At 38.0% G+C, this 23,314-nt stretch overlaps 2 protein-coding genes across 2 annotated transcripts; one reads left to right on the plus strand and one right to left on the minus strand.

Annotated features, from left to right (window-relative positions):
- Positions 1–1,163: 1,163 nt before the first annotated feature.
- Positions 1,164–12,059, minus strand: LOC118822372 (golgin subfamily A member 6-like protein 22). The gene is made up of 6 exons (XM_036591394.1): positions 11,920–12,059; positions 9,446–9,787; positions 7,976–8,002; positions 6,474–6,533; positions 4,422–4,802; positions 1,164–2,621 (listed from the first exon to the last, which is right to left on the minus strand). The coding sequence occupies exons 2-6, from the start codon at positions 9,783–9,785 to the stop codon at positions 1,573–1,575; spliced, it is 1,857 nt and encodes a 618-aa protein (XP_036447287.1). The 5' UTR covers positions 9,786–9,787; positions 11,920–12,059; the 3' UTR covers positions 1,164–1,572.
- A 1,768-nt stretch (positions 12,060–13,827) lies between these two features.
- On the plus strand, positions 13,828–23,214 carry dnaaf3 (dynein axonemal assembly factor 3). Its single transcript, XM_036591484.1, has 13 exons — positions 13,828–13,861; positions 14,462–14,560; positions 14,670–14,776; positions 15,445–15,538; positions 17,038–17,198; positions 18,691–18,867; positions 19,290–19,412; positions 20,529–20,651; positions 20,753–20,884; positions 21,032–21,065; positions 22,061–22,175; positions 22,291–22,365; positions 22,480–23,214. The coding sequence occupies exons 2-13, from the start codon at positions 14,479–14,481 to the stop codon at positions 22,616–22,618; spliced, it is 1,362 nt and encodes a 453-aa protein (XP_036447377.1). The 5' UTR covers positions 13,828–13,861; positions 14,462–14,478; the 3' UTR covers positions 22,619–23,214.
- The last annotated feature ends 100 nt before the right edge of the window (positions 23,215–23,314 follow it).

A 23,314-nucleotide genomic window follows, 5' to 3' on the forward strand; every position in this document is an offset into this window, starting at 1 on the left:
ATAAAAAAATATATATTTTAGCCCAAAAGCATCTGTCATTAAATAATGTCTCAGACATCAGGCAGAATATTCATAACCATAATACTTTTCTATGAGGGAGCTTTTAAAGACTTTAAACACTTCAGACATCTGGCTCCTATCACTACCACTGTGTTCAATTCTGACTCAGTATGTTCCTCTAGAATGGAGCATTTCATATCAAACCACTCTGAATGCTGTATACTTCTGATCAGTTGTATAATTCAATCTTAATAACTGTTTTAAAAACAAAAACAAACAAAATCTTGGCTGGCACAATACTGTATAATGTAAAAGTAAGTTTTACATTACATACTTGAAAACTTCTTGTATGTGGGACATAGTAATCGTGCTTGGTGAGGAAACCTATTAGACTTGTTGGACTTTCTGTAGTTTTCACATGTGGTATTTTTTCACAAGCACAATTTCTGCTTTGTGATCACTGGATAGATTTCTCCTCATAATTTGGCAAATACAATACCACTTTCAGAAGCTTTTAAAAATTATACAGTTGTTTGCAAAGGTTTGAACATCCCTGGTCAAATTACATATTTTGTTCATTTTCTAAATGAAAATGAGTTAACACACTAACTTTTGGATGTGTTAACTTTTACATACAACTTTTACATACAACTGTATAGGAGTTACTAAGATCTCATTCAAACCTAAAGTGGATAAAACAGCCATCCCTCAAAACAAATGACATTTATTAAAAATGTAAAGACCTCGGAATAGTCAATACTGTTGCAAAAAAATTCATCTCCAAAAATATTCTGTTGTCACTGATGCTGAACTTGAAATAAGTTGTCGATTTTTCCTTACTTTTCTCTAAAATCTCAGGCATCATATTAAAAGAAGAAAAGTGGAAAATTCAAAAAAGCACTAAAATTACAATGATAAAATCAACCCCGTTTCCAAAGAAGTTGGGATGCTCTGCAAAACGTAAATAAAAACAGAATCCAATGATGTGCAAATCATTTAAACCCTATATTTGATTAGAAATAGTACAAAGACAACATATCAAATTTTGAAACTGAGAAATATTTTGTTTTTTGAAAAATATAAGCACATTTTGAATTTAATGCTAGCAACACATTTAAAAAAAGTTGGGACAGGGGCATGTTAACTAATGTGCTGCATCCCCTCTTCTTTTAACAACACTCTGAGGAGCTGAGGAGACCGACTGCTGTAATTTTGAAAGTGAAATGTTTAATAATGCGCCCAATGTTTCAGTGGGTGACAGACCTGGCTGCTGCAGTTAGCATGCTTAATGAATAAAGCTTCCATTACTTGTTAGCCACATTAGCCTTGTAGTGCCAATGCAAAACTAAGGTAGAAAACTTCAGTTCCCAAACATGTTTCCACTGATTGAATACATTTGGTTTGAGGGGAAAACTGGGGAATTTAGATTTTTGGCCCAACCATTGTTTTTATCTCATCAGAAAACCTGCGGCAACATCTCAAAACCGCATTCCATTGCCGTTCTCCAACAAAAGTGATACAACTTGAGCAGATATAAAAATTAAATGCTCAGTTCTGACGCTCAGTAGGAAATTACTGGCTATAACCCATGTCCACTTCATTCCTCTCCTCATCATGTTCCCTCACTCCTATCTCTACTTGTACCTCTTCTTGCCTTAAAGTCATCACACCATTAACCATGTTGGGATGTTCCTCCAGTTCTAAAGTCTCACTTTCGGAATCTGTGCTCTCACTTGTCTGAAACTCTCCATTAATTTCTCTCCGCAGTCTTGTGTCTGCTTTGGTTCCTTGTGTCAATGTTTCTACATAACTATCGTTTTCCAGACCATCCTCAATGTGCCTCGCCTGTTCTGCTTCCATCCTCTGCTCGCTAACCTCAAGCATGTCATTTGAGGACTCTTCTTCAATTGGACTCATTCGATCTTCCTGCATCTTCTCTCTGACACTGTTCTTCACTCTGTCTGGCTCTCTCTCTCTTTCGCCACCTGCCTCCAATCCCTTTTCTCTATCCATGGCCTGCAGCTGTTTGGTAAAGGCTCTGTGCACCTCGGCAGTTATATTTCTAAAGTAAGCCTGTACGTCAGGCAGGATGATTTTCAGCAGGTTTGTTTCCGCTTCAATCCTCGAAACAACCTCATATTTCTCTCGGATCTGTTCCACCTCGTGCTTGTGCTTCTCCTCAACTGCATTTCTCTGTTTGTCTATCTCCTTTGTCAGCCTTTCTATCTCTCCCTCACCCTCCCTCTGCCTTTCTACAGCTTCTTTCAGGTATACCTCCAGCTCACCTCTTTCCTCATCAGTCGCCACATGCTCAAACGCTTCCTGAAGGTCGGCGATGTACTTCGCTAAAGTCACAATCTTTTCGTGCTCCTCCTCGATCTGTCCTTTTATCATCATAACATAACTGAGGAACTCTTTTTCAAGAGCTTCAGTGCTCTCTTCCTCTTCTCTAGTTCTCCTCTCTTCCCTTTTCTTGTGGATCCATCTCTCTATGTCCTCCAGCTGGTCTTTTGGGTCCTGGTACATTTCACTCAGCATTTCCTCACTCTTTTCCACAAGTTCAGAGACGACAGGCTCTTCAGGTACATTTGCCGCGCCAGGACCTCCTTCGTTCACTGCAACTAATCAGACACAAGCAGTCACAAGATAATGAAAAGACGTTCCCAAAAACCTCAGCCAGGGTTCAATGATCTTATCCACAAATGGCTGCAGGTTTTCATTTCATTAGAACAGAAGCACAGTGATTCGTTTAGTTTATTAGTCTCAGTCTTCAAATAACTGATTAGTTTTATGAGTTGTGCTCCTGCTTGATTGGAATGAAAGCCTGCAGCCACACCAGCCCTTCGTGGGAAAGATTGGTGACCCCTGAAGTGTAAACAATATGCCTCAAGCTTCTTCAACCTTGAACGCTGACTTGGATCAGTGATTCAATACTATGGCAAGAAACAGAACATACATTCCACTGTCCACTTTATTAGAAACTCCTACCTGTACTTCCCCTCACTACTTTGTGAGCTCCACCAACCTTATAAGTGCACAACATAGGTGTCCAATTACAGACTGTAGACCAACTGATTCTCAATTTGTCAGAGACCCTCTACCCCATTCACCATTGGTCGGTTTTTGACCAAAAAAAATCACTGTTGACCAGATATTATTTGGGTGGTGGTTCTCAAGATGGAATGATGAAATAGTGGTAAATCTAAAAAAACTGGGTACTGTTTTGCCTAACAACATCCTGCATGTACCTCAAAACCAGGGCTGTCCAATCTGTCTAATCCAATCTGTCCAATCCAGAAAGGGCAGACAGGTTTTTGTTTCAAACAAGCAGAGCACATCTGATTCCACTTATTTAATCTGTCTTCAAACAGTTGATCAAGTGTGCTCCTGCAGCCACACTGGCTCTTTGCGGATAGGATTTGACATCCCTGCTCTACACGATGAATGGATTTTAAAAAATATGTTTAGGCCAAACTGGATCTTAACACTAGCATAAAACAATGTCTCAGACATGAGGCAGCATATTCATAACCATTTAGTGCAATAACTGCCTGTGAGGTAGCCGTTAGAGGCATTAAACACTCAGCCGTTTGTCTCCTATCACCACCACTGTGAACAGTTCTGACTCGGTAAATTTCCTTAGAGAAGGGCATTTTTCACCAAACCATTCTGAATGACTTTGTTTACATTACTATTTAATTATACCCAAATGTTCTTCACATCTCATATAATACTTTTAAAAATAAAGCTTCACATCATGTGAAGGTTCATTAAACCATTAGAACAATGGTCACCCTGGTCCTGGAGAGCTAGCTTCCTGCAGAGTCTAGTTCCACAGTTTCCCACACCTTCTCCAGCTAAACAACCTCTTCCCAAGTCCCTGACTAGCTGGATCAGATGTTATATTATATTAGTATAATGATGTTATATTATATTAGAGGGGCTTATTAAATACAGGTTGGAACTAAACTCTGCAGGAGTTCAAACAAGGTTCTTTAGGGAAGCAAGAGGTTTTCCATTGCTCAGAAAATGATCTATGGCACTTTTTAAGTGCAAGAGTGGCCCTCTGGTCAGAATGTGACCACCAATGAAGGACTAGAGCAGGGGTGCACAACTCTGGCCCTGGAGCGCCAGTGTCCAGCATGGTTTAGTAGTTCTCCTGATCAAATAGACCCACTAAACCTGGCAAACCTGGCAAACAGATGAGTTGAATCAGCTGTGTTTGATCAGGAAAGCCACCAAACTTTGCTGGATGCCAGCCCTCCAGGACCAGAGTTGTGCACCCCTGGGCTAGAGGATAGCTGACACAAGCTGTCTGTCCACATATGAACTACAGTCTCTAACTGTACACCAGCAAAGTGGAGCTACAAGGTAGGCCTTTCATGTATGATGACTGTATATTTGCTGTAAAATGAGTTCACCTGTTTGCAGCAGTTGTTCTCTTTCTTCTTGTTGTTTCCTTTCCTCCTCCAATTCCCGCTCTTTTTCCTGCAGTGTGACTGTGAGCACCTGCACGGCACGGGTTCTTGCTTGTAGCTCTTCTAGCATTACTTTGCTCTCGCTGTCCTTCTCTTGTAGCTTTAGTCCCAGTTTTTCCAGTTCTCTTTTACAGGCCTCCAGCTCGCCAGCCATGTTCTTCAAGCTGACCTTTCCATCGTTTGCTACTTTCCTCATGTTGTCCAGATCCGTTTCTCTGTCTTGTAGGAGACATGTCATTCTCCTGAACTCCTCCGTTGCGCTTTCCAACTCCTTAATCTTATCTTGTAGCTCTTTGTCCTTTTTCTGCAGTAATTTCTTCATCTCTTCACGTTACATTAAGGAAAAACAAAAGGTGTTTCATCAAAACATCCCTGAATTGCAAATGTTCATCTGTCCTCATCTTTAGTGTACATTTTATATACAGTGCTGTGAAAAAGTATTTTGTCTATGAATGCATATTTCTAGATCTTTAAACAAAATGTAACAATTAGACAAGACAGCCTTATCAAACACAAAGCATCCAACATGTAAATCACCCACGGGAAAAAGCAATCACCTCTTTAGTTGTAATAACTGCAACCAAATCTCATCTAATTTGCTATCAGGCTTTCACGTTTTCACTCTTCTTTGCAGAACTGCTTTAATTCAGGTGTCAAATTCATGTTTCTAAGCATGAACTGCCCATTTGAGGTCCTGCCACAGCTTCCATAATGGGTTCAAGTCAGGACTTTGACTAGACCACTCCAAAACATACATTTAGTTTCTTTTCAGCCTTTCCGATTCAGATATGTAATGTTTTGGATCTTACTATTACATTTTATTTAAATACACTGTGATGAACATACAGTAATAGAGAAAGTCAAAGAAATGGTACACCATGTACAACGTTGAGTAATGGAACTTTTTGTTTTGTACTTTGAAAGATCCTGTGGTTAGGCAAACAGTAATAAGTTCATAAATAATCTTAATTATTTTCTCATGTAAGCCGTAGGTTATTTGTCATGTAGCCTGTCCATATAACATTACATTTTACAGCTTAACATAAACAAGGTGAAATACACTTTAAGGACAATGAAAGTTAAAATCAAGCCAAACGCTCCAAAAGTTTAGCAAATAAGAGCTAAAAGTGATGCTGAAGGAAAGAGCCAACAGAAAAATTCTCCTTGGTCTGTTTTAACAAACATATTTTGTGAAACTTCTTAGACGTTACATTTTTAGAGGCTGACCTAGTTAACGGTTGCATGTGAAAGATTGTTGTAAGGTTAAGAAAATAACAGAACATTTTTCTCAAGAATACCACCTGTTCTCAGAATTGTCCTTACAATGGCACTTATCTTTCAATTTCTTTTCTGGAGATGTCTGTTTGTTTTTTATGTACCAAAAAGCCACAGTTCATTTTTACATGACCATCTTCAACCTCTGTTTATCCCTTAGAATGAAACAGGCTTTTATTTTGATCCTGTGCCTTTAAGATTAATATGTATGTAAATGAGCTCTGCTCTAATTGGCTGCCCTGTATTGTGTTTTGCTCAAATAGCAGTCTAGGCTGCAGCACCTCTTAAAACCTCAGTGTGAGTGGGTGGGGCTAAACTGCTGTAGGCTAAATAAGTGCTATGGGTGTAAATATGTTTGTTTTTATGAAAAAATGCAGAATTCAATGCGGGCTGTTTTTGCAGTTTGGTTTCCATATGTGGACTGTATGGACTGGTACATTTTGGATCGTTAACAATGTTTGCATACTGCAAAAAAGTAAGGAAAATTCAGTTTTCTATAATATGGGCCATTAAGGGAAAAGTTTTTTTTTGGAAGGATAACAATATTTTTAAGAATATGATGGAAAACATATTTAAGAAGACTGAAAATTTTTCGGGCCTGCTTAATTGTACTACTCTTCACTGATCTCAGCAGAGTAACTTAATCTCACCAGAGCTCGATCAGTCACATTAAATAAAGAATAATTCTGACTGAGTCAGTCAAATTAATTACTCTCTCACCGAGTGAATGGACTGATTCCTCCATATCCAGGCTGTCCTGTTCTGCGATCTTCAGTCCCACTGCAGATCCACATGCAGAAAAGAAAATAATTAGTTTGAATTCCATGCAAGAGAAACTGCCTGGACATGTTGCAGCCCTTCCCATTTTGGGATAAAGGCAGCAAGTTTCAAATTCAGTTCAGTCACTTTCTTCTTACCACACAGGCAACACACTGACATATATAATGCTTTTGTTCATGTGTTTTGTTTTTTTTTCCTAGTGAACACAAGTGATGGGCGGTGACTACTTACAATTACACAGTCCCATTTACTTAAGTACAATTGATGGATTTGTAATTTTCTGAAGATTTTCACGCAATTCTTTTTATTCTTCTTAGGTATATTTGTGAGGAAAGTTATCTTTTTACTCCATTTTAGTCATTCACATGTTTGGGCGCCCCTGGTCAAATCTGGGTCAAAATCCATGTTTTTTGTAAGTGAAACCAAGTTAACACATCCTCTATGGAGAGCACATTTGTACACATTTTAGTGCATAATTACTGTGAATTTGCTGAATTGAACTTACTGGGGAACATTTTAAATAAAAAATACACTCTTAAAAATGGTTCTTCAAGGGTTCTTTAGTAAAGACTGTGGTGCTATATAGAACAGTGAATCATCAAAGAACAGTTTGCATGCTTAAATGGTTCTTTGCATGGTGAAATGGTTCTTCAGACTGAAGGAGAATGTATTGTATTTGGTTCTATATAACGCCACAAAGGTTTCTTATATTATTACGATGTCAAGCTTGTAACAATGAATGAACTCTTTTTGGTGCTATATAGAACCGTTTTCAAAAAGGTTTTATAAAGAACCATATACAACACATTCTCCATCAATCTGAAGAACAATTTCATGACGTAAAGGAACTTTTAAGCATGCAAATGGTTCTTTGAGTGTACATGGTTCCATATAGAACCATTTTCTTTAGTACTCTTGAAGAAGAGTGCATAGCATATTCTGATTTTTTAAATTGGATAAAGGCTGTTCAAGAAACTTTCAGATTATTACGTGCATGTAAACTCACTCATTAACACTTTACTGTTATAAATGCTTTACTTTGCATGTAGATTTCTTTTTCCTTCTTTGAAAAAAAAAACAAAACATTTAACTTCTCCTTGTTTCACATGAGTCGCTGTTCGTCATAACCTATATGCTTTCATGTGCATGTGCGTGGGGAGTAATCATATCTTAAGTATCTAATCCTGGATTAACAGAGAAAGTTGTTAACTGTCTTCGTAAAACGGGTTAACCGCCGTTTCATTTGGTGAAGCTGAAACGTAGTCAGGAAACAAAATGGTGCTATTTAGTCTTTAGCTTTACAGCCAATGTGTAAATTTGCAGAAAAGAAACTTAATTTAACTGAAATGTTGGTGCTGGTTACTGTTTCAGTCCAAATCTGTTGTTTTCTGAAATTCAAACTATTGCTTGTACAGTAAGTCACAATAAATAAGGTCACTCACATCTTTCAGGTGAAAGTATTTCCGTCCCTAGACAAAAACAGAACACAGAGTAGATTCCAATGAATAAGTGCTTTCATACAAATACAATACAGATTATTATATTTCTACATGGTGCACAAACCAAGACACTGAAGAACAAACTTCAGATTTAAAGCAGTTAAACAGCACATATTCTACACTTTCTTGTATTCCCCCCACACTGAATTCACTGAATTTTCTTTCTAAGTAGGTTCATCTTATACAAAGTATGTCCTGTGAAGAACTTTCCACTGTCCACTAAATGACTGATATATTTTGCCAATATTCTCCCCTGTTGATGTCAAATGGGCAGTGCATGGGTAGTGTGTACATAAGCAGTATCCTAAACCAATCACACGCAGACATGTCAGCTAAACAGAAATACGGAGGTGGGGGATTGAAAACCTGTGGAATTTGATAAAAATGTGAGCCCACTTGGCCCTCCCCCAGCCATGTGCCCGTAACTCTTCACTTTCATAATTTAGTCCCTACAGAAATATAATTTAAACTTTTATCACTCATTTAAAAACTGTCTGCCAACATTTTATTTATTTACTCAATCAGCTGATACAAATATGGATCACTGAATTCAATAATAATCCCAAACTGTCAGAAATCCGTGCATACATATTCATTTGTCCTGAAGGGTGTGTTATGTTGTACGAGCAGCTTGCATTAAAGCAATTATTCCATTATTAGCATTTTCGTCAGCTTTTTAAATACCAGCGCTCGAAATCAGTACTCAGGTGTTTAAGGTGGTTGTATTCTCTATCGCTTAATAAGCCCAAATACATTTTTCTCTTTCTCTCTATTCAATTTGGAGAAATCAACCACGTGAAAGCTAACAATGGCCAAAAGCTAGCCTAGCATAACCGACACTGCAAGGATGTCCATTCGTCTATTCATTCCGTCAGCTGGCTACACCAGCATTCCCTGGACGGACATCCAGTAGTAAGGTGAATTTGAACCTCCTGTAAGGTGTCACCACATAAACGCTGGATAATGATTTTAGTGAGTGGACACAGTAAGGACAGTCTACAACATGGTCTGCATACGTAGAGCCCGTTTCACTCATTTCTACTTGCTCAGTGACTTTGCAAGCTGGGAGCTGCAAACTGAGGGATTTCAATCATGCGTCCTCATTAGAATATTAGAACCACACCCAGACAGTTCTCCAGGACAAAATGTGCAGTAACAATGCTCCTTATGACTTGAATGTGAATAGGCAGCCATATGCAGATGTGGTCATGGTTATGACGCCAGGCAAAACTGTCTGTTTTTGCAGCATAGTTTATGCACTAAGAAGTGGCAAGTTTTTAAACTTTAACAATGTTTACATAATATTTAAAAACCGGCTAATTCAGTTTCCCATGACAGGGTCCATTAAAACAATCTGTTTTATGACTAAATTAAATACAGCCATAAACAGAAGACATAGAGACCTACACTCACCTGCCATGTATAAATGTATTGTCTTCTCCACCCTGTTTTCCCTGTTTTCTCCAGTGATGACCTGACAGCTGTAGATTCCTGTGTCCGCCTGTCCGACGTCTCTCAGCAGCAGAGAAACATTTCCTCTTTGCAGTTCTTCATTGAACAGACTCAGTCTGCCCTCGTAGCCTCTCCCCACTGTCACCTGCCCGTTCTTATACAGGTAAATGCATTCTATTCCCCTGAACCACCTGATCTCCATGCCAACCGCGCTGGTCTCCGGGGAGAGGTGAACGGTCAGCGTGATGTCATCGCCGGGGTAGGCGAACACCCGGTTGTAGCGGCACACTAAAATAAACATATCTGTGGACAAGGGAAGAGTTACCAAACATGTAATGACATGTCTGTGCACATGCAAACATATACATGTAAGCACAAATCAGCAGCAGTAACTCAGTCACATTCTCAGAAAATATTCATTTCGTTTCCAGACAAACAGCCATTAAGCACAAGCTGTTCATTTTCAGGTGTTAGTTCTGAGGAGATTAGATAGAAGACAATCCACTTGTATAAAGAAGGAAAAAGTCGCTGAAAAAACAGGTGTTTCTCAGCACTCTGGGTATGAAAGGATGGAACTAGACAAAAAAGAGGAAAATTTGCAAAAAAAACAAAGAAGGTGCTGGTGTTCTCTGAACAATGGACTGACCACCCCAGAGTCCAGATCTCAACATCACTGAAAGTGTTTGGGATTGCTTGGTGTGAAAATGCAACCAACTTCTAAGACTGAACTTTGGAGGTGGGGAAAAGTATTCCTGTAGATTTCTCTGAAAAACTGAAAGTAAGTCTCCTGAAAAGAATGGAAGCTGTAATAAAGGCAAAGAGTAAACACAGTAAAAAATTCGATGTTATATTTAGTTACTAAGGCTTCTGTGTAATTTATTATTAAATATGTTTTCTGCTTTTTTATGACACTGAATTTTCTGTTAAATGTGCAGTACTGTGCAAAAGTTTTATACACCTAACAACTGATTCAAAAAGCTGTTCAGAAAAACACTAAAAATATAAATAATATTAATACCATAAGTAGACATTTTACATATTTCAATGTGTTTGTTTAACCCTTTCGGGACCTACTTCTGTGGCAGCCTAATATTAGTGGATGGTTAGCTGTGCTCACAATGCAGTCTAAGGTAGATAGATGTCAGTTCAGCTACAGAACCTAATCTTCTCAGTTATCACGTTGCAGCGCTGCCTAAACGCATCGCCAAAGCACACTTTTCAGAAACAACTGTGTTCCTATGTTGGTAATCTGAAAGTTCTGACTGGATAAAAAGAAACAATTTAAACTTCTAACATGTGAAAATGCTTGAATATATTTTTCCTGCCCTGGACAGGCAACCTAAAAATAACCTGCACAATCCAGGGAAATCCTGGACAGGTGTCAACCCTGATTACCTGTGATTATCTTCCAACACCTGTTTTGGCTAATCAGAGCTTCATTATGTTTAATCTAGGGATGGAACTGATCAAATCAATGCAATGGCTGGGAGCCAAACTGTACTCTTTAAAATAGCTCACAAGATTTCAACTACACTCTTAAAAAGGTGGCTCTCCAAGGGTTCTTTAGTAAAGACATTGATTCCATATAGAACCATGAACACTCAAAGAAGCATTTCTTTGCATCATGAAAGTGTTCTTCATGTTGATGGAGAATCTGTTGTATATGGTTCAAGATGGAACCTTTTTGGAAAGTGTTCTATATAGCACCAAAAAGGGTTCTTCCATTGTTACGATGTCAAGCTTGTATCAATAGCAGAACTCTTTTTGGTGCTCTATATAGAACCCTTTTCAAAAAGGTTCTGTAAAGAACTATCTAAAGCATATTCTCCATTAATCTGAAGAACACTTTCATGATGAAAAGAACACTTTAATCCTGCAAAGCGTTCTTTGGGAGTTCATGGTTCTATATGGAACCATTTTCTTTACTAAAGAACTCTTGAAAAACCATCTTTTTTAATGTGTACATTCTTAGAAAAAAGATGGTTCTTCAAGGGTTCTTTAGTAAAGACAACGGTTCTATATAGAACCATGAACACTGAACAAACCATTTGCATGTTTAAAGGGTTCTTTACATGGTGAAATGGTTCTTCAGGTTGATAGAAAATGTGCTGTATATGATTCTATATAGAACCTGTTTGAATTGCACCAAAAAGAGTTCTTTTATTGTAACAATTTTAAGAGTGTACTTTTTAAAAAGTAATAAATTCTTGTAACTTTTTTGCTGTATCTACTGAGTGGTATAAGCGAAAGAAAAAGCACTCTGCAATTCTGCAGTTCACTAGCAGATACACCAGGACCTTTGGACTACGCCGCCCCTCACAAACACATTCATGCATAGCAGCCTCCCCCACACCTGAGCGCTGCTTATACAGAAATAATAAATATATATGCTCAACTATGAAACAAGTGACTTGAGCAGAGGATTCTGTCCTTACCTTGTCTTTACTGTCTTCCCTTCTTCCTGCAGAACAGTGTGTACACCAACTCACCAGAACTCTCACACACTCACACCCACATAGGGCACACCCCTTTATCTCAGATCAGCTAGACACGTCCAGTGAAAAAGAAAACATATACTGAAGTGCAAAGCGCGCACTTAATCTGCTGCAGGCGACAGGACTACCTCTGGCAACACAGTCAATCTTTCTCCTCCCCTTGTCCACACAATTATGAGTCTCTTCAGTTACTGAAGTTCATTCAACAGCCCTGCAGTTTGTTTAAAAGTTTTCTTTGGGTACTGTTTTTATATGTAAAGTTGATAATGATAAAGTAACTTCCATTTTTCCTTACAACATCCTGCACATATTTAGGCCAAAACCTTTTCACAAAACTATCAAAACAAATGTCTCAGGCACCAGGCAGTGTATAGTTCCTGTGAGGTAGCTTTTAGAGGTGCTTCAAACATCTGGTTTCTATCACCACCACAGTGAATAACTCTGACTTTGTAAGCTTCTCTAGAATGGAACATTTCAAATCATTCAACTCTGAATGGCTTTGTTTACATCTTAACAACTGCATTATGTAGACATTTTGAACATATAGTGAAATTCGCCTTTAAATATATGAACTTGACTGAAGTGAACTACCAATGCTAACAAATTGTTCCAGTGTAAAGAATGAAATGTCATAAAATTATATGAAATGATTTGTCAGCTGGGTGGAGGTGTTACACCCTCATAGCTAGGCACAGCCTCTTTCAGAATGGTTGAAGATTACTGCACTTCATTGAGCAACAGGCTCTTAGCTTTGTGAGAATGTCTGCGCTAGTGTGGCTAGTGCACTCTTCACAAATAAGTTTAAAGGTTTAGAGCAGAGCTCACCAACTCCCAGGAGTCAGACCTTCCTCCAGACTTCAGCTCCAGCCAAAATCCAACACTCAGCCTAATCCAACTATTCAAGTACTTCTGGATTAGATGTGTTCAGATGGCTTGGAATTGAACAGCTCAGGAATTTATACCCCTCTATGTATGTTCAAGAATGCACCTGTTTCAGCATCTGGTTCTGGTGCAGGATACCAAAGTCCCCATGCACAGTCTGTAGGGTAACTTGGTGGGAAGAAGACCCCCAAGTTAAGATATACCTCCACCCCACCTCCCAGTTTATTTCTCATCTGATCACATGATGGGGCCAAATCTAATCTCAGCACATTGACAGAATGACTATGGTCTAATTTATTTTGAAGTTTCATCTGAATCACTGCATTCCTGGGAATTATTCTCATGGAAAATCTTTGGTGGTCAGTTAATCATATTCTGTTATTGGATGATAGCGATCCGTGCAGTTCTGTATTTTTTTAAACGAATGAATTCAGGTGTTGTGGACACCAGTATCACATACTGTATTACATGCAGTTAATGAAATGAAATACTGAACTGTATAATTCAGTAAAGCAAATACATTAAACTGGCTCCCTCCTGAAGAGCAATGGGGCTCATTCAGCAACTGTTCTTAAGAAGAAATTTCACGAAGATTCTAACATTCACCAGTGTTTTCTTATTTGGACATTTGTTCTTAGGTAAGAACAGAATCTACACACACTCAAAAGCACAAAAGTGTGTACAATTCTGTGGTTTAAGAACACGTCATGAATCAGACGTTGACTTTTTCCTAGGACTTTTCTAAAGAAACAAATTTAAGTAAAAACTGAGGAACGTACTGGTGAATGAGGTCCAACGTTCGCCATCAAGGTTTAGATAAAGAACATCTTTATAACTTGCGGAAGAACGTTGACCAATCAAATCGCTTTTTAGAAGTCTGGAACTAAACGTCATGCTAGTGGGCGTGTCCTTAGCACAACTGCCCGCCCTCCACAGTTCATCGTTACTAAGCAACCGTTAGTCAACTTTACACGTTGTGCTGCGGGCTTTCAGTGAGAGCGTAAGTCACATGAAGTAATGTTATTATTTACCACAAATATTGTATACCGCTGTTATTAAATGATAAGGGTGCCTTTCAGATGGAAAAAAAAACTCGAACTATAAAAGAATGCAGCAGTAAACTGTAGCAGCGCTGACTTAACTTCTCTAAAGTTGTTTTCTGAAGGGTTTGGTGACAAACTAAGCTAACTAGCTAACTGTATAAGAAACAGATTAGCGTTGTTGGCGTGTGGTAAAACATTAAATGCATTTTCATAAGTGTTTCCTGCTGTAGTAAGTAGTTAATATAAAACGTCGATATTCGCCGCCGCTCCGCCAGTCCTACTGCAGACGCAGTCTTAATTTTCATTGACTTGCTTAGTTAGCGATACTCTTTCATTATTCTCATAATTTTTGAGAAAATTAGTATAGAAGATGAAATTAAATCTCTCTCTCTCTCTCTCTCTCTCTCTCTATCTTGCTTTTTATTAATACAAAAATCAATATATGCCTCACATTTAGGTTCATAGGTGGCTAAATGTTTTACTGTCCACCATCTAAATGTTATATTTTTTAAAAAAGATGTGAAAGAGGATGCCATGCCATTACACTTTCTTCTCAGTTACAGGCGTTGTGAGAATGAGTGCTGGCCGGACTGTGGAGGGCGCAGGCTGTGTCACTTGGTGGGGTTTCGGACCAGCAAGAGATCTGCTCAGTGCAGGTGAGATCAGTTCCAGATCTCTTATTACAGTGTTTGCTGGAACAGTCTTTGTGAACTCCACATTTTTCAATCACCTCTTTTATCATCTCCCATTTGCATATGTTCACAGGTGCTGTTAGGCAGGAAGGGAAGCTTAATGTGTTGCTGGTGGGCAGTGGAGACCCCAGACACATTCTAAAGACCATCGCAGGCCTAAGAGACACTGACAAACTCCATGTAAGTCACTGACTAACAAGAAAAAAAGCACTTCTTGTAAGGCCCTTGTTCATTTATTATTTGATGCACTTTACTTCCATTTATACTTGGCATTTAAATGCATGCTTGCTGGTCAGGAAGCAGAACTCACTTATTCTTCACACTGTTCTGCAACAGCATCAGGTTGTCAAGAGGTGACATTTTTTGGTGACACTTTGATGAATGCATTCAGCCTGCCTAGATGGACTTTGCACTGAGCTGACATCCAAACACAATAGAAGCTTGTCCACTGTTTTCCATGTAAACTGAGGGTGTAAGAAGTCACAAAATTCATTCAATGTGATGCATTTATGTCTTGATTACATACATTTCACGATATAACAAAAATAAGTAGTGCCTGAAAATAGGGCTTATGTTTGTGCTTCTATTTCCAGTTTATTAGAACATTCATCAATATAATAGTTAAATATTTGATAGTGTAGAATATCACAGCGGAGTTTTGCCTTTTAACCACAGCAACATATAAATTCTAAACAAAAGCTGCTGTGATTGCACTAACCACAACCTTATATGTTACACTAGCCATTAGCAAACATGCTAGCGACAACACAGTGGTACAATGCTTTACAATATGTTTACATGTTTACATGTAAACACGATCATTTGTGTTATGTGTAATGTATTTGCAGGTTTGGGTCATTGAGAACAGTATGGAGGTTGTTGCACGACAACTGCTGCTGCTCTATCTGTCTCTGACCACTCCAGAGAGCATGGGCCTGAATGGTGAGTGCTAGGTGTGTTAGCTGCAATTTTGCATTTATCTGGGTTGATAGTTAACATAACTTCACAAGATCACAGTTAATTTAGCTTTTTTGTGGTAAATGTTACTTCACTTTCAACAGATTATTTCACTGCTGTCACAGTTGGGGGTGATATACATTTTTATTCTTGTTGTTATGATGTAACTTATGCTGGCTTTACACAGAAACTAGTTGCATGTTGCATATCAGTCTATCAGTACTTCATTACTATTTATTTGCCTTTTTTAACCAGCTCTATGTATGTTAAGCCTTTGAAAATTAATGTTTAAATAGCCATTACAGTTGCTGATGTCAGACTCATCCTGTCCTAATAAGCTCAGTGTGGATCAAGCATCTTCTGCAGTAATTGCTGTAAATTCTTTGGATCCCAAAAGGATCTGAACACTGTGTAACATTAGAGGACATCAAAAAAGAAAGATGATGGTAACAGCAGGCTAACAAAGAAGAAAAAACCTTGGCACAAGCAGTCATTTACACAGCGGTTAGTGTAAGCTGTTAAGTTAACTACCACCTTGAGTCAGTCAGGGACGGGGGGGGGGTGATTCATTATTGGAATTTTGATTGGCTGTTTCATGGAATGTTTCACAAAGATCCTTGAAACTGTTGAGGTGAGTTTTAAGTGAGTTGCAAGGCACTTTATGTTATGCAAGTGAAATTTTGTTTCATGTAGGTTTCATGTGAAGTTGCTTGTCAGTTTCACTGTATAAAGTCAGCCTAACCAAATGTGTTGCAGGCAGCTTTGTCTTTGAATTGTTTCATATAACTGTCAAGTTGCATGGAAATTATGTTGCAGGCAACTCACAACTTATAACTATTTGGCACCATGTAAAGCCAGCCTTAGACATTAAAAATTGAGTTGAGATGAAAAGTTTTCCACACAGCACAGGAAATTAACCTTCTGCACTGAGAACAGAAACACACAGCTATATCTCATAGACTCATATCGACTGAAAGCTGTAAACGGCTTGCTCAGCTAGGAAATCCACGTTAATTCATGCGAGTGCAATTTGAAAGGTTTGGTCACCATTACCAGGAATGTTTGATGATTGTTAGCTGATTGTCACAGTATTCCGATATCTAATTTTTATATTTCATGCTACATGTGTCTTTCTTGAATACCTGATTAACTCAACCAAAATATTTTATGACAATATCAAATGAACGCACAGTACACACAATGCACAGACTACTATACATCACTTGTATTGTTTCTGTGCATTTCTTTTTATTGTGTCAGCAAGTCATCCTGATGAAATTGATTTTCTCTGGTATTTATTTAATAACAAGACTTTAAAAAGACAAGTAATCCAAAGTAACCCTGGCATTTGCTTTAGATAAATTAGTCTAATAGACTTAGAATACATAATTAGGATCTACAGTTACCTGTCCTTAAATTATGTTAGACATCCTTTTGCCATTGCTGACCCATGTATGCATTTGTTTGCTTATTTTGTCACACAGAGAAGACAGAGGTGTTTCTTGAGCTGTTTGGGAACTCTGAGATTCGCTGTCAGACTGAAGAGACACTGAAACATGTTGCCGCTCAACTTTCTCTTTCTGTCACCGACATGCTTGACACATGCACTCCGTCACACCCCTGCCTTGACACTAGTCTTCTCAAGGTGAGGCCAGCATGTGATTTCCAGCAGGTTTATGATGACATTCATCAAACTAGATACTAAAAACGAGAACAAACTTGCATGATGTCTGTCAAAGCTGAGTCAGGAATTGCCCAGGACAGGCTCTGACAGACAGACTAACACAAGCATTTCATTAGGCCTGTCACAGTTATGACCTTATTGTTTAATCACAGTTATTTAAGATGATCACAATTGTATGAGCTGACCATGATCATTTTCCAGAGTCGTTACATTTCACAGTCATGGTTTCACAGAGTTGGTTGTGCTGGGTTGAGGCAAATAAATGTAAATAAAAGAAAACTGTAAATGCATTCATTCATTGAGACATCATGGGGTCTATTAAAACAAAAAAAGTTCTAACTTCAAGGTCAACAGTTGTGCACAAATTGATTCAACAGTACAACCAGTGTTGGCTACCAGGCAAACGTAGCTTGCAAGTAAGATGTCTAATCAGCCAATTTGGCCACTTTAGGCTTATATTTCAGTAGTTGCAAACAATGAACAAGAAAACAATTAAATGCATAACCGCAATTATTATATGACAATTAATCATCAGGTAAAATTTCATGATCGTGACAGCCCTACATATGATTATGTACATTTTAAAAGTGTTTTTTTTTAACTAGAAACTTGTTTGCTGATTTCTGAATAGGCTTTAATTCCTGACTAGGCTTTAATGTGTGTAGTAGAGAACACAGACCCATAGGACTCGAGAGAGAGACCTTTTTCTAACCATGACCCAAAAAAACATTGTATTTGAAAAGGTGATATTACCAATAACCTAGCCACTGTGTTACATATTTAGAAAAATGAACAAATATTTAGTTAATCCTCTGAGTAAAAACACATTATGAAACCCAATTGGATTTACTGAAGCAGTTAAGTTAAACTTAATAATTTAAGCTTTTAAATTATTAAAGTAGTCTTAATCAATAGTTGACAGTGTTGTACCCTTACCGGGTAGTTTTTTAAGGGCTCTTTTGTAAAGGCAAAGGGTAAATGGTTGTGTGCATAGTTAAATGGTTCTTCTCTCTGATGGATTTTAAAAAGGTCTTATAGTACCAAAAAAGGGTTCCTCTATTGGAGTCAAAGAACTATGATACTATATAGAACCATTTTAGCAATGTAGGCCGTTCAATGCGATGTTCAACGGTTATGTCTGTGAGTTTCTGGCAAATACTCATATCTTCAAACATTCAAAGAAGAATAGATTAAAGACTGTTACAGAGAACATCTGGTAATTATAAAAAGCCCTTAGCTGTTAAACATCGTTAAAATATTGTGCAAAGCACTGGTGTAGGGTAATCTTTTATATATGAGCTCTTGCTGGAACCATTGAAGACTGTTATCACTGATGCTGTCATGTGAAGGGGTTTTTGTGGAAAGACCTCCATTGTAGTGCACATTGTTACTGATATTCAGTTCCAGAAGTTCTTCTCAGTAACACTGTGCTTTGCTGTGATTTTGTTTGTAGTTTAGGGAGAGAGACGAGCTAGCTCAAATCTTTAAACAGTGGCAGCACCCCCTCTCCACCCCAGCCAGTGTGTTTAAAGCCTGGGATGCCCGCGTCCGACAGCACCTGGGCACACGCTACGACTCCCGCAAAGGCTGTTTCGACTGGGACCTCACCATGAAACTACACCAGAAAGGGGTTTGTCATTTTCCGTACAGGTGGGCAATATGACAGTGTTATTTGTATCATGGTTAATTACATCAAAATATGATTTTCTCATTGTATCATGAGCATCGTCAGTACATCTACAACACTGAACAACTGCAATCATCATTAAATGATTCATAAACCAGATTTAGACCAATTACAGTCTTCAAGTATTTTGATGTTTGTGATACTTTTGTCATATTGTTCACCCTTTATTTTTACACAATATGCAGCCTATATCAACTTATATCTACATTGCATTGGTTTCACTCAGAAGCAAAGATTACTGCAGCTGTACAAGTGTGGTACTCTACATACTATGTTATTCATCCATGCTAGGCATCATAAAACATATCTTTATGCAATATATCGCTCTTCTATTCAAGATCTGCTCTCTACTTGCTCTCTTGCAGTGTGGAGTCATTAACAAACAGCAGTATGTCAAATGGCGTGAAAGGGGTGTGGCTTTTGAGATGAGGGAAGGGTTATACCAACGAGCCAATCAGAGTCTACTGTCCGTACGCGTGTTTAATCACGTAAGTCACTTCACCGTGTGAAGTATCACGTTTATGACGCTCATGACAGCTCTCAATGAGAAAGAATGAGATGAAGCATTCACACACATTCTCTGTGTTAAATAGATTGATAGAATCTGTCATGTACACTGATCTGAGACCTGTTCTGCCAGTTCTTTCATAAAGCCCTGCAAACCTGAATACCTGTTTAGATACGTTCTGTTAGAGGAGGGGAGTGACCAAAGGAAAAAGTAATAGCCGGTCACAAATCAATCTGAGCCTCTGTAAATAGTACCTTAATTATTATGTAAAGATTTGTTAATGATAGTCAATAATTATATAATTGTTTCCTGTGCATTAACAAGTGTTGCTATTTGAATTATTAACCATTTACACATAAAAAGCACTGTAAATGCTTTTCATAAAAGTATAATCTTATAATATCTTTATAAATACATTATAAAGTCACAATTGTATCATATGGTTCCAGTTAGTAATTTGTAATATTTAAAAAAAGTGTTCCCACAAATAATGATTAACTAAGCATTAAGGAAAAGCTTATGCATCACAAAGTAGCGAGACAATGAATAACTACTTAATCAATTAAAACAGGACATAGACAGTGCATTTGTAATTATTATGCATTATTTCTATTATGAGTACCAAATAATCATTATTGGCAAACTAGACTTGATTATTAGGTTTCTACAATTACACAATGATTAGTAATTCAAATGGTACAATTTATATTATTAACAGTCATTAACAAACTATTAGATAATGATGAAGTTGCTATTAATTAGGGCCTGTTATTATAAAGTGTAACCAGCACTTCCACTAAAGTGCTGCACAAAGTTTCTGAAGAAGCATTTAGAGAATTTTCACTGGCATGAGATAAATAGCAAGTTATTTCCAGTCAGTGTTCACACGAGTCATGAAGTTTCTAGAATATCAGGGGAAATTGAGAGAAAAGGGTTTTTGGCCAAGTGATTTATTTAAAAAGTGACCCAATTAATAAGTATTTAAATTGGAAGGGTCAAATGGATATGATTAAGATTTTGCATGTTTATGTAATAAAAGCTGATTCTACCACAATGTAAAAAAGAGGGTACATCCACCTGCGTGTGTGTGTGTTAGAGAGGAGACAGGGTGGGACTGAGAGGGTACTGGGGAGATATCGTCTCAAGCCCCTACCTGTCCTTTGGCATCGAAACAGAGAACAAAGACCTTCTGAAGACACAAAACAACCAGCATGTGAAGGTAAAAGAAAAATGGGCAAAAAACAGACAGTAAAAAAACAAGTATTTTTTTAAGATAATAAAACTTACTATACCATAACTCCACCTTTCTCTCTTTCTTAGACCGCCCAGGATATCTCTGTAACAAATGTCCAGATGCTGTTTGAGTCCCTTTCCGCTAGAGGGGGCCACCGTTATGCGCCTCAGCCAGTCAGTGAGTGTGGAGGCTCACAGAATGCTTTGAACAATCACATAGTGGAAACACAACCACAGTCTGACCTGTCAACTAATGATGAAACAGAATCACCACAGCAGAGTCAGGACTCTACGGTCAACCAGACAACAGAAGAAGAGATGCAAACAGTCAAGACAGCCAGTGGAATTCAAACAGAAGTTAATAAGCAACCAGAAACACACCACAGGACCCATCAACTAGGTAACAGCATGGCATTCATGCGTTTTTAACTGTTGAAGTCATTTGTAAATGTAATATGCAGTAATAATGTAACAAGCAGAATTGGGAGTAATAGATTGTAAGACAACAAAAATAACACTGAACACATTTTAGGGATGGAAGGATGTATGGAGTACTGTAAAGTACAGTAAGTCATTCATTTTTCAGTGTCAGAACAAAAAAGCAGAAAATATATATTTAATTAAAATGACTCAAAAGCAGCCAATACTAAAGTATTAAATCTGTCAGTATTTAATTTGTCCACTCGTTACTTTTGTCCACTCCTCTGCCACTTTAACTCTTCTATCCCTCCCATCTTAAAACCAACCAGTTCCAGGTGTGTGCTCCCAACAAAACACACCTACTCAAACACACCTTAGCTGCCTTACACATTTCTTTCTAGTGTGCATCTAAAATGGCTGATATTTCTTATTTCTGGAGATATTTCTGAGGCAATTAGATGTAAGATGAAATGGGATCACTTGAATTGTGAGAAGTAGAAAATGCAACCAACTTCTAAGATTGAGCTGGAACTTATATTAAAATATCCCTGCAGGTTTCTTTGAAGAATTGAAAGCAAGCCACCCGAAATAAAATGGAAGCTGTAATATAGGCAAGGGATGGACACGACAGAGGTGGTTAATGTTACGTTTTGCCACATTGCGATACCTTGGGGAACGTAGTGCCACTATCAAAAACTATGAATCCAATTTCCTGTATTCAATATTTCAAACGCTGTGTTCCACTAAATCCATTTAAACAGGACTACTTGTGCTCTCTTTTAATCAAACATACAGTTGCTCTCACTTTTGTTCAGTATCTTATTTTGAATAATTTCTGTTTTTGCACTGTGTTTACATAACCAATCAAAAACAGTTTTGTATTAACTGAATTGATGTTGATTTAGAGCTTATTTATTTAATGTGGAGTCATAACAATATGCTTATCTTTGTACTTTGGTATGTGTCCATGTGTAGAATTGATTAATCTACATGGAGTGAGTGTGTCATTCCTGTCTCTGGACTCCCTGACCAAACTAGCCCTGAAAAACAGATACAGTCATCTGTTCAACACCATCTACTGTTCAGCCAGGTACTGAGTTTGTGGGTCCTACATTTACACACTAATTTAAATCTTTGCAGATTTTACAGTACTTATTTATGTTGTAGTGATTATAATAAACCCTATACATATTCTGCCTCGTCAGTATGGTGCACCATTTAGATTCTTCACTGAAACAAATAGCTGCACCAGACGCCATCCTGATTGTAGAACTCGCCAAGTAAGTCTCATATATAATCTGTCAGCACAATAATACAATTTGAAAATAGTGTGTAATAGAGTGTAGTGGAGTGTATGTGTCTTTGTTCTGTATGGGTGTGTTTCTGTGTCCAAGGTACCTTTTGGATCTGTCTAAGGAACAGGAAGCTGCTTTTGCAGGGAAGGTTGGAGAGATTGCTAAAGAAGTAGGATTTGTACCAGTCCAGAACCACAACAACAATGCATATGCTGTATTCACACTGCAGAAGAACTGAAAAGATCGCACATTTGCCGTCCTGACCTCACTATTCTCCATATAAACACACACAGAACACACAAACAGAACACTCCAACCCAAAAGACCCACATCTGTACAGAGCTGTCCTGTCCACATACTTGGATGTGTAGATTCTAAAAAAATACTCAGTTGACAGACAAATTTACACAATTATTCCTCCACCCCAGATGTTGTTGAACAGCCATGGTAGTGTCCAATTTTTGCTTCTTTAGTTTAGCTGCGAGGCGAATGTTGCTAACAGACACTAGAAGATTTTTGGCCCTACATCTGTTGTCTAAAGTGGCTGCCTGTGGTGTTTAGCTACACGGTGGTTTTGTTCACTTTTATAGTTCACAGCAGGTCAAACTGTGTCCTAAACCACACTGACCAGTCTGCACAGATTTACTGAAGATCTGGACACGGTTTGAGTGGGCCAAGAGAAGTTTTGTGGATGTATTTACAGGAAAGATTTGAGTGATATTAGCTATATTAGCCTCATAGTTCCAGTACTAACCTAAAGATACAAAATCTAGGCACGAAACATTGTTCATTAGTCGATATTAGTTCAACGACTACATCTGGGTTAAATGGAAAGATGTGTAAATTTGATTCTTTGTTGAAACCGCTATTTTAAAAAATAAAAAGGATTAAACGTTTCTGTTCTGTCAATTCCACACAATGTAATAAAAACACA

Source organism: Colossoma macropomum, unplaced genomic scaffold, assembly GCF_904425465.1.
Source record: "Colossoma macropomum unplaced genomic scaffold, Colossoma_macropomum, whole genome shotgun sequence".
Lineage (NCBI taxonomy): Eukaryota > Metazoa > Chordata > Actinopteri > Characiformes > Serrasalmidae > Colossoma > Colossoma macropomum.

Bases quoted from the DNA above. Each gene is read 5' to 3' on its own strand.
- LOC118822372 (XM_036591394.1), bottom strand. From the start codon at position 9,785: ATGTTTATTTTAGTGTGCCGCTACAACCGGGTGTTCGCCTACCCCGGC. The intron at 4,803-6,473 runs GTGAGAGAGTAA...TGTAACGTGAAG, and splicing joins GGAATCAGTCCATTCACTCG to AGATGAAGAAATTACTGCAG. The intron at 2,622-4,421 runs GTGAACTCATTT...GTGTCTGATTAG, and splicing joins AGAACAACTGCTGCAAACAG to TTGCAGTGAACGAAGGAGGT.
- dnaaf3 (XM_036591484.1), top strand. From the start codon at position 14,479: ATGAGTGCTGGCCGGACTGTGGAGGGCGCAGGCTGTGTCACTTGGTGG. The intron at 21,066-22,060 runs GTAACAGCATGG...GTCCATGTGTAG, and splicing joins CCACAGGACCCATCAACTAG to AATTGATTAATCTACATGGA. The intron at 22,176-22,290 runs GTACTGAGTTTG...CTGCCTCGTCAG, and splicing joins ACCATCTACTGTTCAGCCAG to TATGGTGCACCATTTAGATT.